The 25,030-nt window shown below is 39.1% G+C and overlaps 1 protein-coding gene across 17 annotated transcripts in view; it reads right to left on the bottom strand.

Moving 5' to 3' along the window:
- Positions 1–24,372, bottom strand: part of LOC131166376 (uncharacterized) — a 76,047-nt gene extending 51,675 nt beyond the window's left edge. For 15 of the 17 annotated variants that reach the window (XR_009139819.1, XR_009139816.1, XR_009139823.1 and 12 more), the window contains exons 1-9: positions 23,410–24,372; positions 19,145–19,687; positions 18,927–19,046; positions 16,620–18,851; positions 16,416–16,532; positions 16,102–16,284; positions 15,954–16,016; positions 13,780–13,851; positions 13,428–13,685 (exon numbers count right to left, since the gene is read on the bottom strand). Coding sequence is in view for 2 of the 17 variants with exons in the window: in XM_058124865.1 (XP_057980848.1) it covers positions 13,428–13,685; positions 13,780–13,851; positions 15,954–16,016; positions 16,102–16,284; positions 16,416–16,532; positions 16,620–18,851; positions 18,927–19,046; positions 19,145–19,687; positions 23,410–24,291 (4,470 nt within the window). In the remaining 15 variants the exon portion in view is untranslated. Of the gene's footprint in view, positions 1–13,427; positions 13,686–13,779; positions 13,852–15,953; positions 16,017–16,101; positions 16,285–16,415; positions 16,533–16,619; positions 18,852–18,926; positions 19,047–19,144; positions 19,695–23,409 lie in introns of those variants that run through there. The other 2 variants (XR_009139824.1, XR_009139825.1) reach the window with 2 other exon arrangements.
- Between the last annotated feature and the right edge of the window lie 658 nt (positions 24,373–25,030).

Genomic DNA, 25,030 nt, shown 5'->3' with positions numbered 1-25,030 from the left:
AGCAGGAGCATAAATGTCATATGCTCCTAGCTTGTTACAAATGAAATTAATATGAGCACACCCCCCCCCCCCCCCAAAACACTTCGGTAAACAAATCAGCAAGCTGCATGCCCGACTTCACACAAGTGATTGTAATGATCTTCTACACAACTTTCTCCTTAACATAGTGGCAATCAACTTCAATATGCTTCGTCCACTCATGGAAGACCGAGTTGGAGGCAATAGGAAGTGCAGCCTGATTGTCATACATCAAATTCATAGGCTAAGAATGAAAAATACCCAATTCTTCCAACATGTTCTTCAACCAGAAAAGCTCACAAGTAGTGTAAACCATAGCTCTATATTATGATTCAGCACTTGGCCTTGACACCACAATTTGTTTCTTACTCTTCCAAGAAACCAAATTACCACCAACCAAAATATAGTACCCAGTTGTGAATCTTCAATCGTAAGGCAATCCATCCCAATCTGCATCTGTATATCCATGGATATAAGTGTGACCCTAATCACAATATAAAAGACCTCTCCCAGGTGCACCTTTAAGATATCTTAAAATGCGAATTACTACATCCCAATGACTTGTCCTCAAAGAATCTAGAAATTGACTCACAAGACTTGTTGCAAAAGATATATCCAGCCGATATGTCTGGCCAAGTGACTATAAACCATATCCGGCACAAACTTGCCGTTAGGATCCATGGGTGTTTCAATAGATTTAGATCCCAACAAGCCAATTTCATCCAACAGATCAAGAACATACTTCCTATGTGACAAAACAATTCCAATACAAGATCTAGATACTTTTGTACCCAAGAAGTATTTCAACAGTCCCAAATCTTTGGTCAGAACTTAGTCTGTATAAAATATTTGAGACTGTGAATACCTTTGTCGTCATCACATGTAACAACAATATCATCCACATAAACAACAAGAAGGATCCTACCAAATGAAGTATGATGATAAAACACGGAATGATCCACAACAAACCGTCGAATACCAAACTCAAGAACTACGGCACTAAAACAACCAAACCACGTTGTAGGAGACTATTTTAAGCCATATAAAGCCTTCTTGAGCCACAACACTAAGCCTGACTCCCACAGAGCAACAAACCTAGGTGATTGCTCCATATAAACCTCCTCCTCAAGGTCACCATGCAAGAAGGAATTTTTTTACATCTAACTGATGCAAAGGCTAGTGACTAGTAGTAGTAGTAGCCAAGGAGATGAACAAACGTACCAATGTAAGTTTGGAAACTAGAGAAAAAGTATCACAATAATCCAAACGATACACCTGAGTGTATCCCTTAGCAACAAGACAGGCCTTTAGACGAGCCACAGAACCATCAAGGTTGATTTTCACAGTGTAAACCTAGCGACAACCAACCACAGACTTGTCACAAGGAAGAGATACCAAGTCCCAAGTACCATTGTCATGTAAAGCATTCATCCCTTCAACCATAGCATCCCTCCACCCAAAATGGGCTAAGGCTTCCAAAACAGATTTAGGAAGGGTAGTAGATGATATAGTAAACAAACAATAATAGGAGGTTGATAAAGAGTCATAAGAAACATAGTTGGAAATGGAATGTTGATTATGCATTTACCTTTCCAAAAAACAATAGGAGGATCAACATCATGGGAAGTATGATCATCAGACGAGGAAACCAAAGGCGTGTTAGTAGAAGCTAGAGGGGGCTCTCTTCCTTAGAGTCTTCATTGTGAATACACCTACAAATTAGGATGATCAAGATAATCAGAAGGACTCGAATTACATGGAGACTTAGATGATTGGTTGGGCAAGGACAGCAACGTAGAATCTAAAAGATTAGGCAAAGGAAAAGACTCATTGAGCTCAAAAGTGCTCAGCAACTAGTGCAGTAAGGTGTTAGACTCAGAGAAGGTAACATCAACAGAAAAAAGGAAGCGATGCAACACAGGACCATAACAACCATATCCTTTTTGAGTAAATGAGTAGCCCAAAAAGACACATTTTATAGCACAATGATCCAACTTATCTACCCCAGGAGTTAGTTGATAAACAAAGGACACACACCTAAATATACGAGGAAGAAGAGAAAATATAGGTGAATTAGGAAAGAGAACGGAGTAGGGAATTTTACACTAAGAACGGAGGATGGCATTCTGTTGATCAAATAACAAGTAGTAAGTACAGCATCACTCCAAAACGCTTTAGGCACATGCTTTTGATTAAGTAAAGTGCGAGTGATTTCAAAAAGATGTCTATTTCTCCTCTCTACAACCCTATTTTGTAGAGGAGTGTGGGCACAAGATGATTGATGAACAATATCAAACTGAGTCATATAAGTAGTGAATTGTGTACTAAAAAACTCTTTAGCATTATCACTTCAAAGAATTCAAACTAGCAAACCAAATTGAGTATGTATTTCAAAAACAAAAGCCATAAAATACATTAAATAACTCATAATGATCTTTTATTAAATACAACCAAGTCATTCTTAAATAATCATTCACAAAGGTTACCAAATACCAGAAACCCAACTTGGACACAATCCTACTAGGACCCCAAACATCAGAATGAACTAACATAAAAGAACTTACAGCCCGTTAATTTACTCGAGAAGTGAAAGGAACATGATGGTGCCTTCCTGAATGACAAGACTCACAATCGAGACTAGACACAAAACTCAAACTAGGAACAAGACATTTTAACTTTTCCAATGAAGGATGACCCAGGCAACAATGAATTTGAAAAGGTGTGGCAGCAGCAGTGCAAGCAGTAGAAGGAGAGAGTGGCTCAAAGTGATTGAGTCCACCAGCTTCAACCTCTGCCAATCGTTTCAAATGCAGAATAATCACAAAATCAAGGAAGAATGTCACTGAACAATTCGTGGATTTAGTAATTTTGTTAAAGGGCATATGATTGGAAGGAAATTTGAGAATATATAAATCAAAGGAAGAGAAATTGAAGAAGTGGGATTTATAATCCCCATTCCCTTGACTGCAGTAGTCAATCCATCACCAAGAGTAACACAAGGTAAATTAGCAAGATATTGAAGAGTGGAGAAAAAGCTACATATACCTATGATATGATCAGCGGCAGCGGAGTCTATGACCCAAGGACTAGGACAAAAAGTACTGGATGACAGGCATACTGTGTGATTACTTGTTGGAGAAAGAGATGCAATAGGAAGAGAAGCTTGTTGTGACGCTTGATATTGTTGGAACTTGGAATACTCTTCCTCTAACATAGAGACAGTACGTTGCCCCCCACTCAACCCCAAAGGTGAGGAGTCAGTAGTGGTTGCATTGGCACCCAAAGGTGTGAAGTCAATGGTGGTTGCATTGGCAAGTTGTGAAGTTCTACCACGAAGACCTCAACACTACTCAATAGTATGATTATTCTGTCCACAATGAGTGCGCTTGCAAGGAGTACCTATGCCTCGTCCGTCTCCACCACTATGACTACTCAAACCACCACGGTAGCTTTTGCGATTCTTTGGTAGAGAACTGGAATCACTATGTGTAGCAAAGGTTGTCCTATCAGAGCCAAATACAAGAGCAGGAGAATGCATGCTACAGGAAGCACGAAGAACACGAGAATAAACATCAACAAATGATGGCAGCTTGACACTACTAAGTATCCAAGACTGAATTGCCTCAACTCAGGTCTCAAGCATGCTAGAACACGAAGAACTGTCATCTACTCCCTCCACTTCTGCATCTAACAAATGTCAGCAATTATAGGTTGCACGACGTTAAGCTCATCATGAATACACTTCATCTCTCCAAAATAATCTGCAATACTCCTATCTCCTTGTTGTAACTGAAAGTACTCCTGGAATAAATCATACATACATGAAATGTTACTAGAGTATAGAAGTTTAACATAATCCCAAATCTCCTTGCATGTATCTAGATGCATACACATTTGTGCAATCTGTGACTCCATCGAAATTCATAAACGAGAAACAATCAAGGCATCTTCTTGAACCCACACGTTTCTATTCTCATCAAAAGGATCAAATTGGAGCAAGTGATCAGATTTCCCTAATCCTACTAATTAAATCCGAACAGCTTTATACCATTGAACATAGTTCTTTCCATCCAATTTTTGAGTCATTGTTTGTGGCAGCAATGTAGGATACAAATTTTTGGGATTCATAGATTCCATCCCAACACTCACAAATCAACAACCACACCAAAAACAAGAAGAACAAAAACTAATTGCGACAATCGCAAACTATGTGAAGCACCAAAATAACCACAAACAAGATGTAACGCCCCGACCCTCTAAGTGGGCCTGGAGTGCTACTATACATACATAATATACATATCTCTGATACCATACATATACAACCCACCCAATTAAGGGAGAATCAAGTGTTCCATACTGATCTGCATAATTATACATAGCGGAAAACATAAACATCTATTACAAACTTATCAGACTTTCTAATTGTTTCCTCTATACATCTGTACATACTAAAAACATAATCTGTTATTGCAATCCCCAAAAAGGTAACCTGGCCAAAGCCCAGTACATATACAAGAACTTACATGAACTATCAAAGCACTATACCCCAGAATCCCTCTAGTAGTCTAGGACTGGTTTCCTGCAGGACCTAAAACAATATTTGTATATTGGGGTGAGACACTTCTCAGTAAGGTAGATCATATTACATCAGTGTGTGACTACATGAGTTTATTCTAATAGAAAATAGTTATACATTTAAATCATTCTCAATCCTGTACTATAGGAGATATATACACAATTCCTGCAAAAGATAGTTTGGCTCATTACAAGCGAGAGTTCCCGAGTTTAGGGTAAGGTACAAGCCCATACACTATACAAACCCTCTGCTCGGTACTCATTGCTGTGACTTTGCCCATTTTAGTTTCTAAATTATGTATATGCATATTGAATTCATCCCAGCTTTGAAACATCATAACAATGTCATTTACTTCCCCCATGACAAGGGTTGTGCGGTCCGTAGACCCTGACTAGCCCTGACGGCCACCACACTAGTCACATACTTTTCCTCCAGCTTGACTTGGCCTTCACCATCCCAGTACGTAACCAATGGTCCATCGCACCAATCGACTATACATAGATACCCACACTCAAGAATAACGTGTGGTTGCATTGTATCTCTCTTTCTAGCAATGGTACCGTACTCTCTTAGTAACAAGCTTTCTAAGGCGGTTCATATATCACACATACAATTTATAACATAAGCACCGTAGCCTGTTTTCATTCTATAAAGCATTTAAGCAATTCCAGTATCTTTCACAATCTCGTTCATTCATTCTTTCATTCTTTCATTCATTCTTTGGTATAAACCGACACACACAGCTCTCGGCTTAGCCCTGTACGTACATCTCTCGGTAATTAACCGACATCTCTTTTATACATTTCCTGATAGCAATTTGGAACTCCAGTTCCCATATCTCATACTCATATTTCTCAGTTCAGTATACTTACATTTAATATCTCATGCCACACTCATTTGGTTTAATATGCAAAAGTATAGTAAATGGTTCGTAAAATATCATTTAAATTGAAAACAAGGGTTTCAAGCATCTCCTACTTTAAGTTTAATACAAATAAAGGAGTTTTAAGAAGATTGGAGACCATACCCCAAAACCCTAGTTATTACCAAAACCGAAAAACCAGCAATTCTACCCGGTGAAATTTTCCAAATAAGCAGTCATATCGTACATATAAACCTAAACTACAATTCTACCGGTTTAGATTTTGAAAATAACTGATGTAAACAAATCCCCTTACCTATTTCCTGAAAAACGACCCGAAACGGACGAAAACCCGAAACCTTAGCTTTTTGAACCGGCCGAACAACTAGATCCTACGAGCTAGGGGAAGGGAGAGAGAAAATCGAATCCCTAATTTTAGAGAGAAAGGAAGAGAGAGAGAGTTGAGAGTCATATAAAAAAATACATAACTTAGTATATATAAATATCTAAAAATATCTACTCCAAGATATTTATATATATAAATATCTAAAAATATCTCCTCCAAGATATTTATTATTATATTTATTTATTTATTATTTTGTTTTTTTTTTTTTTTTTTGTTCAGGTTACTACACGAGGTGAACAACTCACCAACGGATATAGCACTGCCACAGCACTCACAAATCAGCAACCACACCAAAAACAAGAAGAACAATCAAAACTAATCAAGACAATCACAAACCCGACACAACCATGGACGAGATGAACAACTCACTGACGGATATAGCACTGCCACAGCCTCAAAACTGAGCATATGAACGCTGCCACGGCTCCAAAAAAATTCACAAAGAAGCCTTCACAAACTCTGAACATAAAATAACCAAATAACGCAAGTGGATGGTCGAAAAATGTTGAATTTTCTAGCAAAAACTGGCCTAACAGCTTGATAATATAGTCTAGAGAAGGAATCAGAACATGGCGCCTGGGGGGGGGGGGGGGGGGAGGTAGGAAAAAGTGGCCGGATATTCACAAACATGCTTGTGGTCGGCCCTACTAGCATTTGCCTAGCACGTGGGGGCGCATGGGGGCTCCTTTGATGATGGGGTTTTGTGGGGTTAGGCTTCAGGGGGGTTTTGTTTATGGGTGTATGGTTGGTTTTGTGAAATAATATGGGATGGAGGTGAGTCTGGGAGGGGCAGCCGCGGGAATGGTGTTTTCCGGTGATGACTGAGGGGAATAGAGTTTAGGTCGGATCACGCTCTGATACCATGTTAAGATCACGCTCTGATACCATGTTAAGATTTGATTGACCTAACTAGAAGATAGGTCTCTCCCTCTATTTATAATACAAAGAAAATACATTCTAATGACAATAATACCCTTACTAACTCTCACTAATTAACATACTAACACACTAAATAATAATAATAATAATAATAATACTAAAAGACATAAATACCTCTTACAGCTTCGTCAATGACCTGCCCATCTGCTAGAAAAGCATGCTGGTGCTGGTCAATAACTTCCTAAATTGCTTTTTTAAACCTCACAAAAAGGACTTTGGATAGGTTCTTACGGATACTACTGAAAAGACTGATTGGATGAAAGCCTTAATATTGCAAGCCTCGTTTTGCTCGGGAACCAGGGTGCAAAAAAAGGTGGAGTAAATACTAATCTGCATGTTCTTTAAAAGTAAACAAAAATGCTGATAACGTATTGCTTAAAATGTTCCCAATCAGACTGATAAAAGCCAAAGTTTTCATGGGGGCCAGTTGCTCCCCATTACAATCCTTGATGACTTGACAAATTTCCTCCTCATCAAAGGACCTTTCATGGCACTGCATTGTGGAAGGATTCATTGTGTTGAAAGTGACGCCATCTACTGCTGGACTACAAGTCCCTCGTTCAGTGTAAAGATTCTTCTATGAATCACAAATGCCATTCTTGATATCCTCTTCAACCAAAGCCTCCCCCTGAATTTCAAATCCAGTTAAAGTGTTGAACCTGTGGTGAGCATTTGCTTCTTGATATCCTCTTCAACCAAAGCCTCCCCCTGAATTTCAATTCCAGTCAAAGTGTTGAACCTGTGGTGAGCATTTGCACTTCAGTGGCAGAAACACGTGTTCCAATCCCCCTCTTTTAAGCCATAGAGCCCTCAATTTCTGTCTCTAACAGGTCTCTTCCTTGTTAATGGCATCAGCAAGCTCTTTTACAAGCAAAATTCTTCTTGCCTTATTATCAGTATTGAAGCCTTGACCGACTATCTCATCATCCGATTCCTTTATGCCATTAAGAAGTAGACTCTTTTTAAGTAAATATTCCCAAAAGTATTCTTGCTCCATTCCAATTTTTTATTCAGCCCCTTTAATTTCAAGGCAGCTACAGAACTTGTTTTCCCCTTGAAATAAAGAGTACACCATTGTTTAACCATAAAGTCGAATGCCCGAACCCATCATGCTTGAGCCACATGTTTTCGAACCAGGAAGGAGTTGGCCCCGACTTAATAAATCCCTATCAAGTTTCTAGGTAACCTTAGAGAAATGTTCTTCCCAAATCTATGGAGATTAAGAATTTATCAATCCAAGAAAATGAGGGTCTCCCTAGAGTTTGACCATGTGAAGGAGCCACCCATGAGGGGAAGATAAGAGGCATTCACATTGATGAAATAGAGGAATTCTTTCATGCTAGTGGTCTCCAAGATGCTTCCACTTCTTTCATGAGGATATAAAACCATACTGAAGTCTTCCCCCAATGACCCAAGGGGCATCCCAATTACCTTTAACCTCCAAGAGCCCGGTCCTTCACCTGGAATGTAGACACTATTGAGAATCCACTTGAAATTATCTCCATATTCCTCAAAAGGCAGGAAACTGAGAAGAAATTTATAGAGTGATCCAGCAACTCCGCCCCTTCATCCTTCAATAAAAGAGGAATACCTCGTGCATTTCCAGCAAATCCAAGGGAAACCTACTTGCAATTTTTATGCCCCCATAAGCGGTTGATGATAATCGTACAGACTCAGTTTAGTTTTCTGCGAGCATGCAACATCTCCCATCCAATCCTTGTAAAAAGCCATAACCAAAGCCCTTTTTTTCAGACCCCTCACATGCCATGAAATCATTATTCTCAACATAGGGTCACCGAAATAGCCCAGCTGCTGCCAGTCTCCACCAAGTCTGAGATCCCTTCAATCATGTCATAATTTACTGAAAACTCCAATCATTTGAGTTCCCTATTAGCATCTTTCTTCCTACTACTGCCCAGTGGTTTTTAAAGGATAAGCTTCCCTTCTCTTCTCCCTTTTTTTATAGACTCATGGCCCTATCTTCAAAGCCTTCAAAAGACCCTCCAATAATTTTGCTAACTATCATCACTTCAAGAGCACCAAATGAAAAATTAGCTACTTGAAGCAATTGCTGCCAGTGTCCAGTCCTCTTATCACCTCAATTCAAGTAGAGGGGATAGTGTCCTGTGAGTCATTAAGGCATGAATAGAAGCTCCAACTGTAGCCAAGCAATCTTCATCCTCCCGAGATTTCAAAGACTCCAAATTTGACTGCCAATTAGATTTCTCACCCCGCATGAGATGATACTGAAGAGGTGGAAGCTCCAGGTGAGCTCGAACAGGGGTCCCCAAGCTGACCAGGACCTTAAGAGATTAGGCATCACTTGGACCTTCTTAAGTTGAAAAGGAAGCGAAAAAGATAGTGCTGGTAGGGGGGCCCTGGGAGAGGGCTGGAGTACAATAAGTTGAATAGAAACTCGCCATACTCAATGCTAGCTGAGCTCAAACAAAGGCAACAAAGGCCCATCCCAAGATCCTTAAAGCCTGAAAAGTCCTTAGGCCAAAGTGGGCCTGACCCAAAAAAAAATTTAAAACAATCATTGGTTACCTGTCATTGCACGCACGAAGAAGCATGTGACTTCACTTCAGGTCAGGAATCACTTGCCTCCCCAGGTCCACAGCCGCACAGGAAATTTTGCACACCGGCTCATTGCGCCAAGGCCCTATATTCTTCACCACCAGCATTAAACTCCACTTGGCAAGAAATTTACCAAGGTTTATTCTTTAAGTTGAAACAACAAGGTTCTATCCTTGTTCCTTTTGTGACAAAACTATGAAGAGGATAGGGTTCCCTCCCTTCTGTATGTCTAGAAATCCTCCCATACAGCGAGGAACCACTGTACCTCATCCACCTCCAGGAAAATAGATCTTCCTGGCTCTGCGGTATTCTGTGATTCCAGGGAGATCAACATGCTCTCCATCAAGAATCAGATTGGAAATCTTCCTTTCAACGACCATTGTTCTTCTCGTGTCGCCACACACGAGAGAGGGAGAGAGTTCTTCTTTAAAGCCCCGTCCTTGTCTACCTGCAAAACAGAAGAACAGGATATGATCAATTGTGCTTCAACACATTCTCTTCTCATCGTCCATTGGCTGGGATAAAAGATAGAGACACGTGATTAGAGGTAGGATGATACTTGATAAAATCCATCAATTTCAACCTTATCAACGAAATTGCATCTCGTATGAGGAAACTTGAGTTTCTATCTCCTTTAAGCCATAGTGCCCTTGCCTTCTGCCTTGAGTAAGTTTCTTCCTGCCATAATAAAAAATTCCTTCTTCAACCCTGTTCCTCAATTAATTTCCTCTCTACAGATCATCTTCTTCCTTCAAATCAAGAGAAGAAATCTCAATTAGTATCACCTCTTTCTTTACCCCAACATCCTCAATAACTTCTTTGTTCCATTTCCTAATTTTTTGCCTGAGCTTCTTTTTAATTTAGCTGCCACAACAAAGCTTGCAAATCCCTCAACTAGTAACTCATTCCACCATTATTTCACACAATCCTTCAATCCTTTTGCTCTAAACCACATATTCTAGAAGCAGAAGGGTGCAAAACCCCATTTCACTTCTCCAATATCTAAGAGAATTGAGTGGTGATATGATACTAGTCTAAGGAGCTTTTGAGTTGCTTAAGAAAGTGCTCCTCCCAATCAATGGATAAGAGGAACCTATCAATTTGGATCGCAAGGGATTCTCTAGAAAGTTTTATCAAGTGAAAGACCCTCTCAATAGAGGGAGATAAAAGATTAAAAAGGTTGTGCTTGGGAGCATGGACTTGAGCCATTTGAATTGGATTTTTCTGGATTTGGACAAAACTCAATACAAATTTATATTGCATTTTACCCAAATCCTCACTAATCCAAATCTAAGGTCCAAACTCCAATCCCCAAGAACAGGGTAAGGGAATTCAGACTTAAAAATTTAAGGGCTTTGAGACATTCCTTGCTTACCCAAAGAGGAGCATATCAAAGTTCCCTCCCAGCAGCCAAGGATTTCCCCACCTCTCCCTAACAGTCAGCCGCTTGTTCATTAAATGAGCCCTACTATGACCTTCCCCTGGCCCATAAAGACTAAAAAACTCAACCTAAAATAACCACAAGATTTTTTATAAGACGACTAACATAAAACTCATGTGACCAATCGTCAGTTACTTCCTAAAGATCTGTCTTCCTTCTTCCAGATTACAAGAAACCCTTCAGCTGTTATTCTTCCAGGTAAAGCTTCCAAATTGAAAACTTTACATCTGCAAATGCAGCTCACTGACTTTTCCCACTTTGTTTCCCCAGATGCAGATAAGATAATTCCAGATTGTAAGGCAATGCTTTATGATTGCCCTTTTCCACCTGTCATTCTGCTCCCCAACATTCCAAGAGATTATCTTTAAAGCCTTCAGTTGAAAGTATTTGCTTTCTCTTCCACTTTGCCTTCACTTGATCCCTTCTCCACCTGATTTCAATCATAGTAGATAGCAAATTCCGAGTTTCCGACCTTTTAAGTTACCATTTCACCTCCCAATTTCTTATACTGTTGCTTGCACCCTTTTCTATTAGCAACCTCCCATTTCTTCTCCCCCTCTATTTCTTGAAATACGTTATAAACCAGCTCTTCAAAGACTTCAAAGGAGACCCCTACTGATTGAGTGACAGCTTTGACTTTGCAGAGGGAGAGTGCTACATACAAATAAATGACAAAGGTGTAACACTCAAACCCAAAAGACAGGTTCAAGTCAAAGAAACCACCTCTCCAATTGAGGAGGTTAGGTGGTATACATCATGCCTTCCCTCTCCAGGCCTGATATGGCATGGAATATTTGTGCACCAGTGTTGCATTCAGATGACCCAGGCCAAAACAGACTCTTGGTCAGGATGCTAATTGGGCCACATTCAAAATTCACATCTTTCCAGTTTGTCATGGATCCTTCCCCCACGCCCCCCCCCCCCCCCCGGGGGGTCTGGGTGGGGGAAGGACCCATGACAAACTGGCAAGATTTGCTCATTGGGCCACATTCAAAATTCACATCTTTCCAGTTTGTCATGGATCCTTCCCCCACCCCCCCCCCCCCCCCCGGGGGGTCTGGGTGGGGGCGAGGGGGGGTGTTAGAATAGAGTGATCTTCAAAATTTGGCAGATCTAAGATTGATTTATCTCCAACTGTGCTCGCATCTCCTTTATCACCATCACCCTCTCTGCGTCCATCTCATCTTCTAGAGAAGAGACCTACCGATCCTCTCTTAAACCTTCATAGCTGTTGTTGATCAACCCCACTCAACAGCCAAATTATCATATATCTTCTTTGTATCTTCCCACTCTGGATTCTGCTTCCAGCAGTTAGGGCTATAATAAAGACTATCGAAGGTGGATTTTATCAGCTCTGCCCTAACCGTGGATCAAATGATTAGGTTAGTCCATCTCCCGATTTGAATTTGAACTCGGAGGCAAGAATAATCTTCTTTCCCAACTCTTGGGAAAGATTCTGCCAAACTGTTTTGCGCCAAAGCCCCAGGGAAGACCGTCAATCTCATACCACCTCCATTGATTTCTGATGATACCAAAAATATACCATAAGCGTTGGAATTAAGACAGAAAAGCAGTGTTTAATCATCCTTCCCCAGTGTCGTGAGCCAAGGATTTGCCCCTTTCCAATTCAAGAAAGCCATCCATGAATTGAAGAACTACTGCAGCTTCTCCATGTCAAGAAAAATGGAAATCCCATGCTTCCTACCATATTCAGAAACATGTAAAGAATCCTCCTTTTTGCCCTTAAGCACAAGGTTGAATATCTTCCTTTCAATGGCCACAAACCCAACGGCCATAACCCCTTGTGTGTGGGTGAGAGAGAGAGAGACAGAGAGACTTACACTTATCAAGCCTTTGCTAATTCAACAAACTTCTGACAGAATGTTACAATTACCATGTTGATAAAGGTTCAACAGATGTTAAAATCAAGTCAGAATGAGAATAGAAATTTAAAACAGAAAATACACTGTCAACAACATTATGATGATAAACAATAAATATAACTACTACATTCCTCATACAGGTCCTAGCAGACCACCAGGGAGATCAACTTCCCAACATAAAAAGCATAGAATAAGTAAATATCCAAGTGATGCGAAGAATCCATGAAATAAACTCTTGTCGTTCCAGCAGGGAACGAAATAAAAACAAGATGGTTCATCATCATCTCCTCCTAACAATACCAAAGCATTCATGCAGCATGGCTTACCCCCTTCTAATATATTGTAATCTAGATTCAGAATCTAGTCCAAAAGTAAACAGTAGAAAGGGAGAACAAACGACCTTGCATGGACATGAACAAAGTCACCTTAAAGCACTTAAAACACTTGTAATCTGTAAACCAGATCACATGCTTCAGAATATAATGCATTTCTATCTAGGGCATTAAACTGGGCCAGGAGTTCTCTAATCATTTCTTCTCTTATATCTAACTTCTCTAAGGTCAAAAATATTACGAAGTATGCTTGGGAAGAAATAAACTTAACACCCAAGGCACGACGCTCCCCCACACCAGCTAGGGTCTGGAAACGCATGAACAAAAAAGATGAAAAGAACAACAAAACAATTAAAAGGTTGTGAGTTTGCAATATGGGAAGTGCTTAATTACAAGTTCTGTTGTCTGGAGTCCTGTATGCGATGGAGACTTGAAACTGATGTCAAGGCGGATGGATTTTGAATCATTGCCACTATTTATCTGTGAACACTTTGACGATACAAAATTTTCCGAACCAGCCATATTGATATGAGCAGGATTGCCTAGTTCACTGGTCACTCCAGCTGGCACATCCCTCGGTGTTTGTAAATTTGACGCACCAGGAGTTATAAAATCATGAGGAACTTCCACGACAAGCCTGATAATAGGTATCTAAGAGCAAAAATCAGCAACATGATTAGATACATGATAAAAAATGCAAAGGTAGAAAAAGGAGCACAAATGACATCAATGAAAGAGGCATTACAGCTGTATTTTCCACAGTCTTGAGTGAATCGTTTGTCACCCACTCCTGATTGGCAAGATACCTTGCAGCATGCTGTAAAACCAAACTGACATGTTGTCAATAACAAGCAACAGCAATAAAGTAGTTGACAACAGAAACAATTTTCCACAGGTAAGTGAAAAAAAAAGGGAGAAAGAAAGCAAAACAATTATCACCGCTCATTTTCCAGTTTACCACCTAAAACAGAAAGAAAAAAAGAGAGAAAGGGCGAGGGGAAGAAGGAAGGATAGTGCATAACCCTGAGATCATAAATGGAACAGAGACCAGTCTGCTGTTTTTGGTTGAGTTGATTACAACACGGAACATAAAATGAAAATTTACAGGAAAGAGTAATAGCATTTGAAGACATAAATAAATAAAAGGAACAGCAAAAACATTGCCACTCCAGAATTTAAGGGAGGAGAATGTTCCAGTTTTATATACGAGTGAAATTCTCAATAGGAAACATGATTATGCAGTACCATTATTTTGATTAACTACCATTTACACCACCCTTACGAAACTAAACTACATCTTATTTAGAGTTTGTAAGTTTCTAGAAAAATAGTTCAAACATATAGACAACCTATGTTTACAATAAAAACGAAAACATGCCAGGGGTATTGCAAAATATTTCTTTTTATTTAGCAAATAATTTAATTAGATTTTGTTTCAAACTAGTTGCACCTCCAATAACTCCAGGTAATTATTTCTTCATTAAAGGTCATTAATTAGTGTACCACAAATAAATGCCGATGGAGACATCAGTTTTAGCAGCAAAAGGTCTGAAAAAGTAGCATGAAGAAATAAGTGGAATAATGTCAAAGCATTACCCAAACAAATGAATTCTAATTTTTTCCCCAATTATGTACCAAATTCCAGCCAGTATTAGACAAGAACAACACAAAAGCTTGGAATTTACCAATCAGCCAAGACAAATAGTAACTACAGGAAATATTAGCTGCAAATGCTACCAGAATAGCCAAGTACATCCCTAACGAACAAGAAATTTGAACTTCAACAACACAATAAGTTTTAAAAACAAATGCAGAAATCACATGCTTGAATTAAGCATCAAAATCAAATATCATCCACTTATATTAGAGATATTAACTATTTTTTACGTAGGCATGCTTCTATCACAAACCACTCTCATCCATAAAACAGCAGAAGGCAATCCAGGAGTATTTAAAAGAGAGTTCAATTGATAATATGATCTACCCTAGAAACTGATCAAGCTGATATAAAACAAATATTCCAATTCCTTTTGCAAAACATTTACAAAAATTGTGGCAGGGGAACCCCATTTTTGTTTTTGGTAGAGCATAAATATTTAGGGGCCGTTTAGTATCACTATCAAAAATAAGAGAAACAAAAACCAAAAACCAGAAAGAGAAACTAAAAACTAGAAACAAGCAACCTGTGTTTGGTTAACATTTATAAAACTAATACAAATTATCAACTTAATTAAAAAATGCTCATTTTCATCTTTAAATCAAAATATTATAAAAATATGATTAAAATAATAAAATTACAAATAATACACATTAAAAAAATACTATAATAAAAATAAATTTTATTATAATTATTTTACTTAATTGTTCTACTTTCAAAATTTACTTTACAATAAAAATTTTATTGGACATAATAAGTGAAAAATAGTTGAAATATTTTTTAATTCTTTCAAAATTTACTTTACAATAAAAATTTTATCGGACATAATAATTGAAAAATAGTAGAAATATTTTGCAATTGGCTTTATAATTATTTTTTAAAATTTATGTATATTTTTCTTTTAATTATATTTAAATTTGCATGATTATTTAATTTTGGATTTAATTTAAAAGTATATAAAATGAATAATTTAATCCAAAAAAACTATTTCTGGATACTAAAATTTCTGGCAACAAGTTGTCAGAACAACTGAAAACCATACAATCTCGATTTTAGTTTTTTGGCAAAATGCTGAAAACTGGCAACACAAACAAACGCATCTTTATAATCTATTTTTTCGCTGTGAAGAAACAAAAACAGAAAACAGAAAACAGCAACAATACCAAACAGACCCTTAAAAAGGAATTCACAATTTGAACTACTAGTCATGCCACACTTGTCTCTCTACTGCACTAGAAAAAAAAATGCCAACACCACTATACCTGAAGGCAAGTTTCTTTAATACCATTACGACCCTCCAAGATTCCAGCTTCTTTAATAGGTTCCTAGATGCATATACACAAGTTAGTTTTTCCCATCACAACACAAAATGTGAAAATAACAAGATAGAAACATCAAGATTGTTCTTACCAGGTTCCTCACAGGGGGTAGACAGACCACGAGGTCCACGTCACTCGTTGGAAGGGACAAACCAGTGGCATTTGAACCAAAGATGTTTGTTCTGGACCGGGGCCAGAGGACTTGGAGCGACCGTGCAACCCGCTTAACGGCCCAATTAATGTAAGGTTTCCTAATCATATTCTCTGCCGAAACCTTGGATATAATTATAAAATAGAAACAATCAATGATATTGTAATATTGCAAATGAAAAAAAAATTAAAAAATTTAAAAATACAAACTTTTAATGTATCTTAAGCTTTCAAAGCATTTAGCCAGCCCAGCACCTTCTTGCAGAAAGAGTCAATTTCATCATGAAGACGACTGTGCATCAAAGAGAGCGATGCCTTCCGCAAGGGACAGTTAAGTAACTCTGGTGGTTGCAGTGGAAGTGCAACATCTGGCTGTGTAACAGAACACTATCAACTAATAAATGCATAAACAATGCCCAGATTAAAAAGGGAATGAAACGATAAAGAGTATAAGCTTACATGTTCCTGATCACGAGCTAGCTGGGAGATTGCAATCAGGCGATCCTGCAGCAGAGTTCCTGGTAGAGGTTGAATTATGGGATGAACTGAAATACTTCTATTTCTCCAAGAAGGCCAAACAACTTCAGCACCATCCATGCAAACACAGGCTTCCTCAAAGGTAGTTCCATCCTGGTACCAACCTCTCACACCCCAGTGCCTTGGGCTGGAACTACCAGATCTAACCGTAGAAAACCCCCTGTGCTTTCTGGATTCACCTACCGGGGAGGGTGGAGGAGGACGTGGAGCTTGTGGAACACAAAGCACTACAGGTGATGGTGGCCGCTTAATCCGAGGCTGCTCTCGCCTACTGGGAGGAACACATGGGCTTTTGTGACCTTGACTACGCTTAAATTCAGATCTTGATCTTTCCCTCGACATATTTGGAACAATAATTGGCCGCAAAATCGGGTAAGGAAATGAGTCTCCTGAATTCCCCTCAACATCACCTGATAAATTGGTCAAAGATCCAGAGACTTTTTCCTCTGCCACTGCATCCGACATTGTTGATGATGTATGCAGCACCTTGTTCGCTGCTTCATTTCCTGACATAACATAACCAAGTGCCTGGTGTCCAGAGGCCAAAGTATCAAAGGGAGAACAAAAAGAACCTGCAGTTGGTGAAGTTAAACCATTTGTACTATAGGATGATGAGAATGCAACCATGTCATCAACGGCCCTATTCATGTCTGCCTCACGCCAAGCCCACGAGCTATCATCAGAACTAAGAGAAGGAGGACGAGAGAAACTTGTCCCCGTATGATCAGAAGGATTCCAGTACATCACACCACCACCAAAGTATTGATTATAATCCATCCCAGAAACTGCATGCACCTCAAATTCTTCTTCTGACACCCAATGACTGTCCAATTCATCCACCAGGTCCTGAGAATTTGTTCGATCAGACAAGTCTGCAAAGTCCCCAGAATACTTCCTTTCCTCCTCAGTAGCTGTTGCATTGATCTGTAAACCGTGAGTGGTGAAACCCTGCCAAAATGAAGACTTCCGTCTTGAGGCAAAACCAGAATCAAAATTACAGGTCATAGATGGAGCCAATCCACTGACATGTCGCACCATTGGTGGCCAATCTAAACTCATTGGCAGTTGTCGGGAAAGAATTCGGCCACATCCACCTTCAATTTGTGGATTTCTTGTCTGATGCATTGCAGGCAAAAAGGCTCGGCGGAAGTGATTGTGCCAGTTGTGGCCAACATCGAGATGTAATCTATCAGTGGCAGCTGGGAGATGTGAGTTCACAGATGGGAAATGAATAGGAGCTACACAGCTTACACTAGGCCACTCATATGAAGGGCGTCCCACAGAATTTGCTAGTTCACTACTACATAGATTTTCGCTCTCCTGCCCTGGGATTGGTTTGCTTTCCTCCTCAGTACCAGTAGCTTTGATCGGATCTACAGTTATAATTGACTTTGCACCATTTTCATTTAATTGTCCAGGGTCAGAAAAGTTGTCTTCATCGGTTACAACACTATCATGCTCCATCACAGGCACGACATGGGGCGTTCTATTACAATCTACCCTGCAGCTTAAAGTTTCAGTACTGGGAGTTGTGGTATGATTTTCAATATCACTATATCTGAATTTGTCCCACTCTGTATCAGCATGAGAGCCACCACTGGATCTGGAAGATATAGTCTGTTTTTCAATCACGCTACCTGTGAACTGATTGCACTCCAGGCTAGCATGACAGCCACTCCTAGTAGAGCCAAGAACAAAATCTCCTTGAATGCTTTGGGCAGCATGAGAGGCACCACTGGATCTGGATACAGTCTGTTCTTCAATCACGCTATTTGTGAACTGGTCCCACTCCAGACTAGCATGACACCTACTCCTAGTAGAGCCAAGAACAGGATCTCCTTGAATGCTCTGAGCAGCATCATCCTGAGTAGTTCCACTGGTAGAATTGCACAAACTTAAATTTCGCTCAAGGTTGGTTCTAATAGTTGCGTCACTGTTTGGCAAGCTCTGAACAACTGAACTGTCAGATACACAATGAGACTTTCCAGCCTCGACTTGAGAACCATCAGAGAAAGAAGAAACTTCTCTAGTTTTCATCTCATTATTCTTTTCAAGAGGATCAATTAAGTTACCGTTTTTGTTCTTTGTTCTTCCTTTCCTGTTCTTCCTTGCAGCTGTCTGGACATTTTCTTCAACCAGACACTGGGCATGCTCCTGATAACAGACTACCAGTTAAAACTATTTAAATTATTAATAAGTAATATTATTTTAAAGGAAAAACTCAAGTACCATTTTAACTGCTGATGACAATGCCTCTCTGCAAACATTCTTTCCCTGATGTATACAAGCCATATTGTTGGATTCTGCAAAATCTACAATCTCTGCCTGAGCCAAACAGCGTCCTTGACCCTGGAATATCCTTTGAAGCAATTAAAACCAGAAGTTTTCGACATTCGCAACAATATGTAAGGAAATAACAAGAAATGCTCTCGGAAAAAAAGTGGTACCTCCAAAGGTTCACATCTTGTTAAATTATCTCCTTGAAATGCTGAAACGGGATTTACCCTTTTCATGTTCCGTGTTTTCCTCTTTTTTCTCCGGCTACCCGCTCCAGAGTTTTCTTTCATTTTATTTGGTGGGCACTTTGAAGTTCCCTCTCCCAATAGTTCTATTTTTGTGCAATCAAGTGAAATAACCATGAGAAATGTTCGCAGTTTCCTTAGTACACAATCTGAAATGGTACTGACAGAACCCAATGTGCTAAAAAATAGTTTCTCTTTGTCATATTCAGAGTGCTGACATGACAACAGCATAGTAAGAATATCCCAAAGCACAAGCAAACCATTAAAGATTTGGGGCAAGGGAGTAATTTTTCCAGACACAGAAGCTGGGGCAATGGTTGAACCAAATTCCACATCGGCTGAGGGTGCTGTGATAGTCCTTTGAGATGATACAAAAGAGTTGTACCTCAATGGTTGCTCCATTCCTACACTGAAGGCCCACATCTCATCCTCCAAGGCACTATTCGCCCCCTTCAAAGTCTCGTCAGTCTGAAAACTTATGATGATAAAATGTTAGGCCCCCGCAGTTGTGAACATAAGCTTTCAAACAGTAGATGAAATAAACATCACAATGATTGTTATAAGTTGATAAATGCACATGCAATTAAAATTTCTATGAGCTTCTAAAGCTGATAACTCTCCTCATTCCACCCACATGAAGCACACCGCAGCCACTTAAAAAAGCCTTTCAGGTGTCGAAGAATTCAGAGGTCAAAAAGAAATCAATTCAACGCATCACGGAATTTTAAACAAAGCAGTGAAAGCACACAATGATTCAGTTCTCAATACTAACAAAAATTTAAGGGAAACTATTATTCCAGAAATAAAATGCATTTCAGTGAGTTCTAGCATGTTTCAACCAAAACAAACTAGGTCTTAATAGAGAATCATGACTCCATCAAAACAACTCTAACTCAAAAGAAACATGCAACACAATTTGGAATAAAATCCAGCTAGAAAAGGAAATCCACTTAGGGCCACTTATAGAAACCTAAGAAAATAAGCAATATCTTACCAAGGAAAACAAAAATGCAAATTGGGTTTGTTCTCCTTCTTTGGCTGATTATGCCTAGGGTTAGAGATTTTGGATAAGGAAAGCTATTTGGAGACGTGTTATTTTGCAGTTCTTTAGAGTCTGTTTGGAGGCTCGTGTTTTCATGTAACTCATGTTGCTTTGGTTCAATGTAGAGTGGTCTCCATTGTGTTGCTTTGGTGCTCTGCATATGGTTTTTATAGGGGTTTCTTTCACTGATTTGCAAAGAGATTGGAAGGCTTTGCTTCATTAGTCTTGTGATGTTGTCATGTTCTCCTTGTTTTTCTGTTTTCCATTCTGGCTAGGAAGAAAATTTATTCCTCTTTGTATCTTCTTTCCTTCTCTTATAAGTTTCTTTGTTCTATCATAAGTTTAGATCAAACTTGTTGCTCATTCTGTGGAAGAGAAACAGTGAGATTAATTTTACATTATAAATTGAAATTAATAAAGTAGGATTTATTCCACAGTCACAGTATTCCTTTTTACCACTTCACCTCATGCGTTTAGGCTATTTAATAGAAATTCAAATTTACTGTACTCTCTTGCTTTTGTGGCCTTAATTCAACTGCCTATCCATCTTTTTCTGAGTGCATGACCACAAATGCAAGGTTCAAAACTTTGCAAAACTCAAGGAACTTTAGAAATAACCTCATGATATCCACATAAAGAGGATTAAAATCATTGACAGCCACACAGGTTACCTTAATTCTTCATATTCTCATTTCGCCCCCCCCCCCCCTCTTTAGTTCCCTATCTCTTACAATTGTCTTAATCCATTTCATAGATTAACTTAAAAGATTGTCGTCGCAGGCAAGGAACCTATATATATAAACCTACTTGCAATTGTAAACAAGGATCATTTCAGTATCAAGTTGCAAACATTATATATTCACAATCAACAATACCAATATACAAATATATATATATATATATATATATATGAATAGATACCAACAAACGCCTCCACGAGTCACCTTATAGACACACACACACACACAAAAACAAAGCTGGTGGCTACAAAAAGGCAATACAGCCATTATACTATGACATTTACATCCCTCAATCCACAATACTCACCATTTGCCATGGTGTTCAACTTCAATTGGGATAAACACAATAGATATCATAACACCATCCAATTTCATTGCAACCATGCAGCATGACCACATTACAGTTCCTAATTTACACTTTTCAATGTTGACATATAATGCATTTCACAAAACTCAAACATAATAAATAATTTCCCATAAGCTAATGTAAATAGACACTTAAACAGGGCATAGTGCATTTATCCAATCTAAAATTGCCAACCTTGCTAGGAATTTATTTATAGAAAAAAAAAATCATGTTTTGGTTCTATATTTGGACCTCTGTAAACATTTCATTAAAATAAAAATAGTAAGCCAACCATTAGAGGAATTCAAAAGCACAACAATATGAACTTGCTTTATTTCATTCACATCATATATCAAATCTGCATATGGCAGTTATTCAGGCCTTCTATTCTAACAGGTTTATCATATTCCAATCTTTTCTATTTATCAACAAAAATATCAACATACATACGCTCACTCTAATAAGCAAACATAGCCCACAAAAAGTTGAAACTTCTCACCTTAGAACGATTGTTGGACATTCATAATATCGCCTGTAAATTACTACCCCACATCACCCTACCCCCTTGCCCACCCAAAAAAAGAAAACAATAAAATAAAATAAGGTACTTTTCCGGGGTCCAAACTCCATGCAATCCATATTTTAGAGGTTCGGTATTTCTATTCAATGCTGAGGGTGTCTACTATCTTTGCTTCTCTTCACTACCATTTATAGTTATGCAATTGCATAATAACCATAATAGATGTGGTCAATAAATAGCCACATGTAAAATGTCTCTTGGTCCTTAAGCTCAAAGGGATTGACCAAGAAACCTTCATGAACATTTTAATTCCTTTGAACAAACTCGAGGCTGTTCAAGAAACTTAAGCTCTTCTTTTGTTTCAGAATTTTTAAAACAAACCATATAGTGAACTATCTGAATTCAAAAAGGCAGGTTGGCTGGACTAAATCACCAATCCACCCTGCATGCCCGCATAAGTTTGATCCAAAATCCAGCCATGCCACATATTTCTCAAATCATTTTATTATGGACCATAGTTCATAAATGGCCCCTTCAATAATCTTCATAAAATTGCATTCATGTTATCCATAATTTTCACACAGGCCCTCTTCTCCCAGTCTTGTGAAAAAGAACTTGAATATGACATAGGAACCCATGCTATACAACATATTTATGTGCTCTGTAATTTTTCACATTTTCTCCTTAAAGCTGACATAGGCACAACATAACTACAGAGAATGCCATATTTTGAGATATCAAAATTCCAATTTAATCCAAACTGACAATGCAACTACTAGTGAACCAAGACAAGTAACATTCAAGGCCAACAACACAAAATTCTCTTTTCATATAAATAACATTTTTCTTTACAACATTTTTTCACATGCCCAAATAGAATCATGTATGTATGTATGTATGTATGTATGTATGTATGTATATATATATATATATATATATATTGTTTGTGGCAGTGCATTGCCTAAACTAAGTAAACATTGTAAACTAACAGTTTTATGACTGACAATTGATTTAGTCACCAAACAATCTCTTCACAAAAGTTTCTTCATCCAATGCTAAATAATATCTTAACCAAAGCATGAAGAATTGTTTCAACAAGCACATTTGGGGCAGTCCATTGCACACCCATTCAACCATGCACATGCACAGTCAGCCAGAAGAGCCAATCGGGCAGCACACCAATATCCAAAGCAGCAAATGCAGGACTCATGTCATTCCTAAGCCATCTAAAAGCAACACCTATGATGGATCCAAAATTTAGTCATACCAGTGCAAATGATTTCCTGACTTATGGTTCAAACTTGAGCATAATTTCCTACAATATCCCTAAATTCTTTGAAATCTCAGCTGAAGTTGTGTGAATTCCCGGGGCATTCAAGATCCCTGCTTTGGCTCACATCATGTACCTCCCGCCATTTTTCTGATATCATGTGTTAAGACTCATTTATCATCTTCATCCCATCATTAACAACACTAAGTATTGTTGCATAAAACAATAAATCAGCAAAATCACATTAAGAAAGCAAAGTTCTTGAGAAGTACCAGAGACTTTGCCGCTTTTCCCAGTACTGTCCGAAACACCTTCCTTTTAATTGCACCATCCAATTTGCCCCACCAGTCCAAGCATCCCTTCTTCCTCCAAAACACATTAACTGCCATGCCTGTGGCGTTCACCTTCTCTTGCAACTTCACTCCCCTCTTCTTCCCACTACTACAATTTAGCCACGCCAACCTCAATGCCACCTCAAGCCTATTAGCCAAAAATGACTCGATACTGTAGTACCCTTTGGCCTTCAACCACTTCATTTCCACCCAATCCGCGCCCAATTCAGTTGCTTCGCCCCTCAAAAAACCACCATTCGAAACCCCATCCATTACCGCCACAAATCTATCCACATTCACCACGAAATCCTCGCACACAGTCATTGAATCGAGACCCTTCAGAGAACAACAGCACTCGTTCGCATTCTCCCCTTCCCTTGACCCGAACAGCCGAACCGACTCATAAACCGACCGCTCCAAACCATTCCCCTCCGAAACCCGAGCCAAGAGCCCCTGGGACTTTCTGTAGCAGAGGCTGGGCAGGAACGGACGGTTTCGGGAGGGAAGATCGGGGAGAATGAAGAAAAAGCCATGGCCATGAGTGCGGAGCTTGGACTGCATGCAGAGGAGAAGCTGGATGAAGTTCGGTTCGACGGTGGTGAGGTGCGCTTGGCGCTGATGGACGGTGAGTGATGAGAACCATTTGAGGATGGATGATCTGGGGTTGGGGTCAGAATTGGGATTATGATTTGGGGAGGAGAAGTGATAGAGTGATATGTGAGAGGTGAGAGAGTCGATGAGTTGGCGAGTGTCCATTTCCACGGATGAGAATGGGAGGGGGATGAGAGGGTCGTTTGGCGTCCTAGGGTTTTTTTCGGACATGTGAAGCGTTACAGTTGCAGAGACCGGAGATGGAGCGCCGAGGAAAGTGAACCGCAGGGAGTTTATGTCCGGTTCCAATCCTGCTATCCTCTGTCGGACTAATTTTTTCTACCTTTCATCATCTCTGTTTTAGCTTTGCTTCAATTCAGAATACCTTCTTTTTTGAGTTTTTTCCATATTTAAATTTATTATTTACTTAAATATTAAATAACAACTTGATTATAACAAATTTTTCCATTTTGATACATCTCAAATCTCACTAAATAGTCCAGCGAGATTTAATTAAAACTCGTTAGACCATGCAACGAGTTTTAAATGGCCAAGGCTCTTCTTGTGTTGATGCGTGGCAGCTAAAACTCACTGGATGGTTCAGCGAGTTTTCATTAAATCTCGTTGTTACATCCAGTAAGTTTTGCCTAAAAAATGGAATAGTGTTTGACGCGTGGCAAAAATCGCTGGATGAAGTCTTCTTCTTCCTTCATTTCCTCGCGAATTGTAAAGTTGCAGAGGGGAGAGCAGTGTTGCAAAGCTGTTGCAGTGTTGCTAGACGATTGGATGCCTGAGCAGGTGACCATTGGAGAGCCGAACGTTGGGGAGGAAGATATAAATGGGGGAGTTGAGGTATGTAGCTTCACTCTTAAACCCTTACGCTCATATATTTTTTAATTTAGATTTGTTAGTTTGATTGAAGTATTTGTTAGTTTGATTCATAAATTCATTAGTGTGACTCATAAAATAG

The sequence above is a fragment of the Malania oleifera genome, chromosome 10, assembly GCF_029873635.1.
Source record: "Malania oleifera isolate guangnan ecotype guangnan chromosome 10, ASM2987363v1, whole genome shotgun sequence".
In the NCBI taxonomy this organism is placed as follows: Eukaryota; Viridiplantae; Streptophyta; class Magnoliopsida; order Santalales; family Ximeniaceae; genus Malania; species Malania oleifera.
This window is presented reverse-complemented; position numbering and strand designations above follow the sequence as displayed.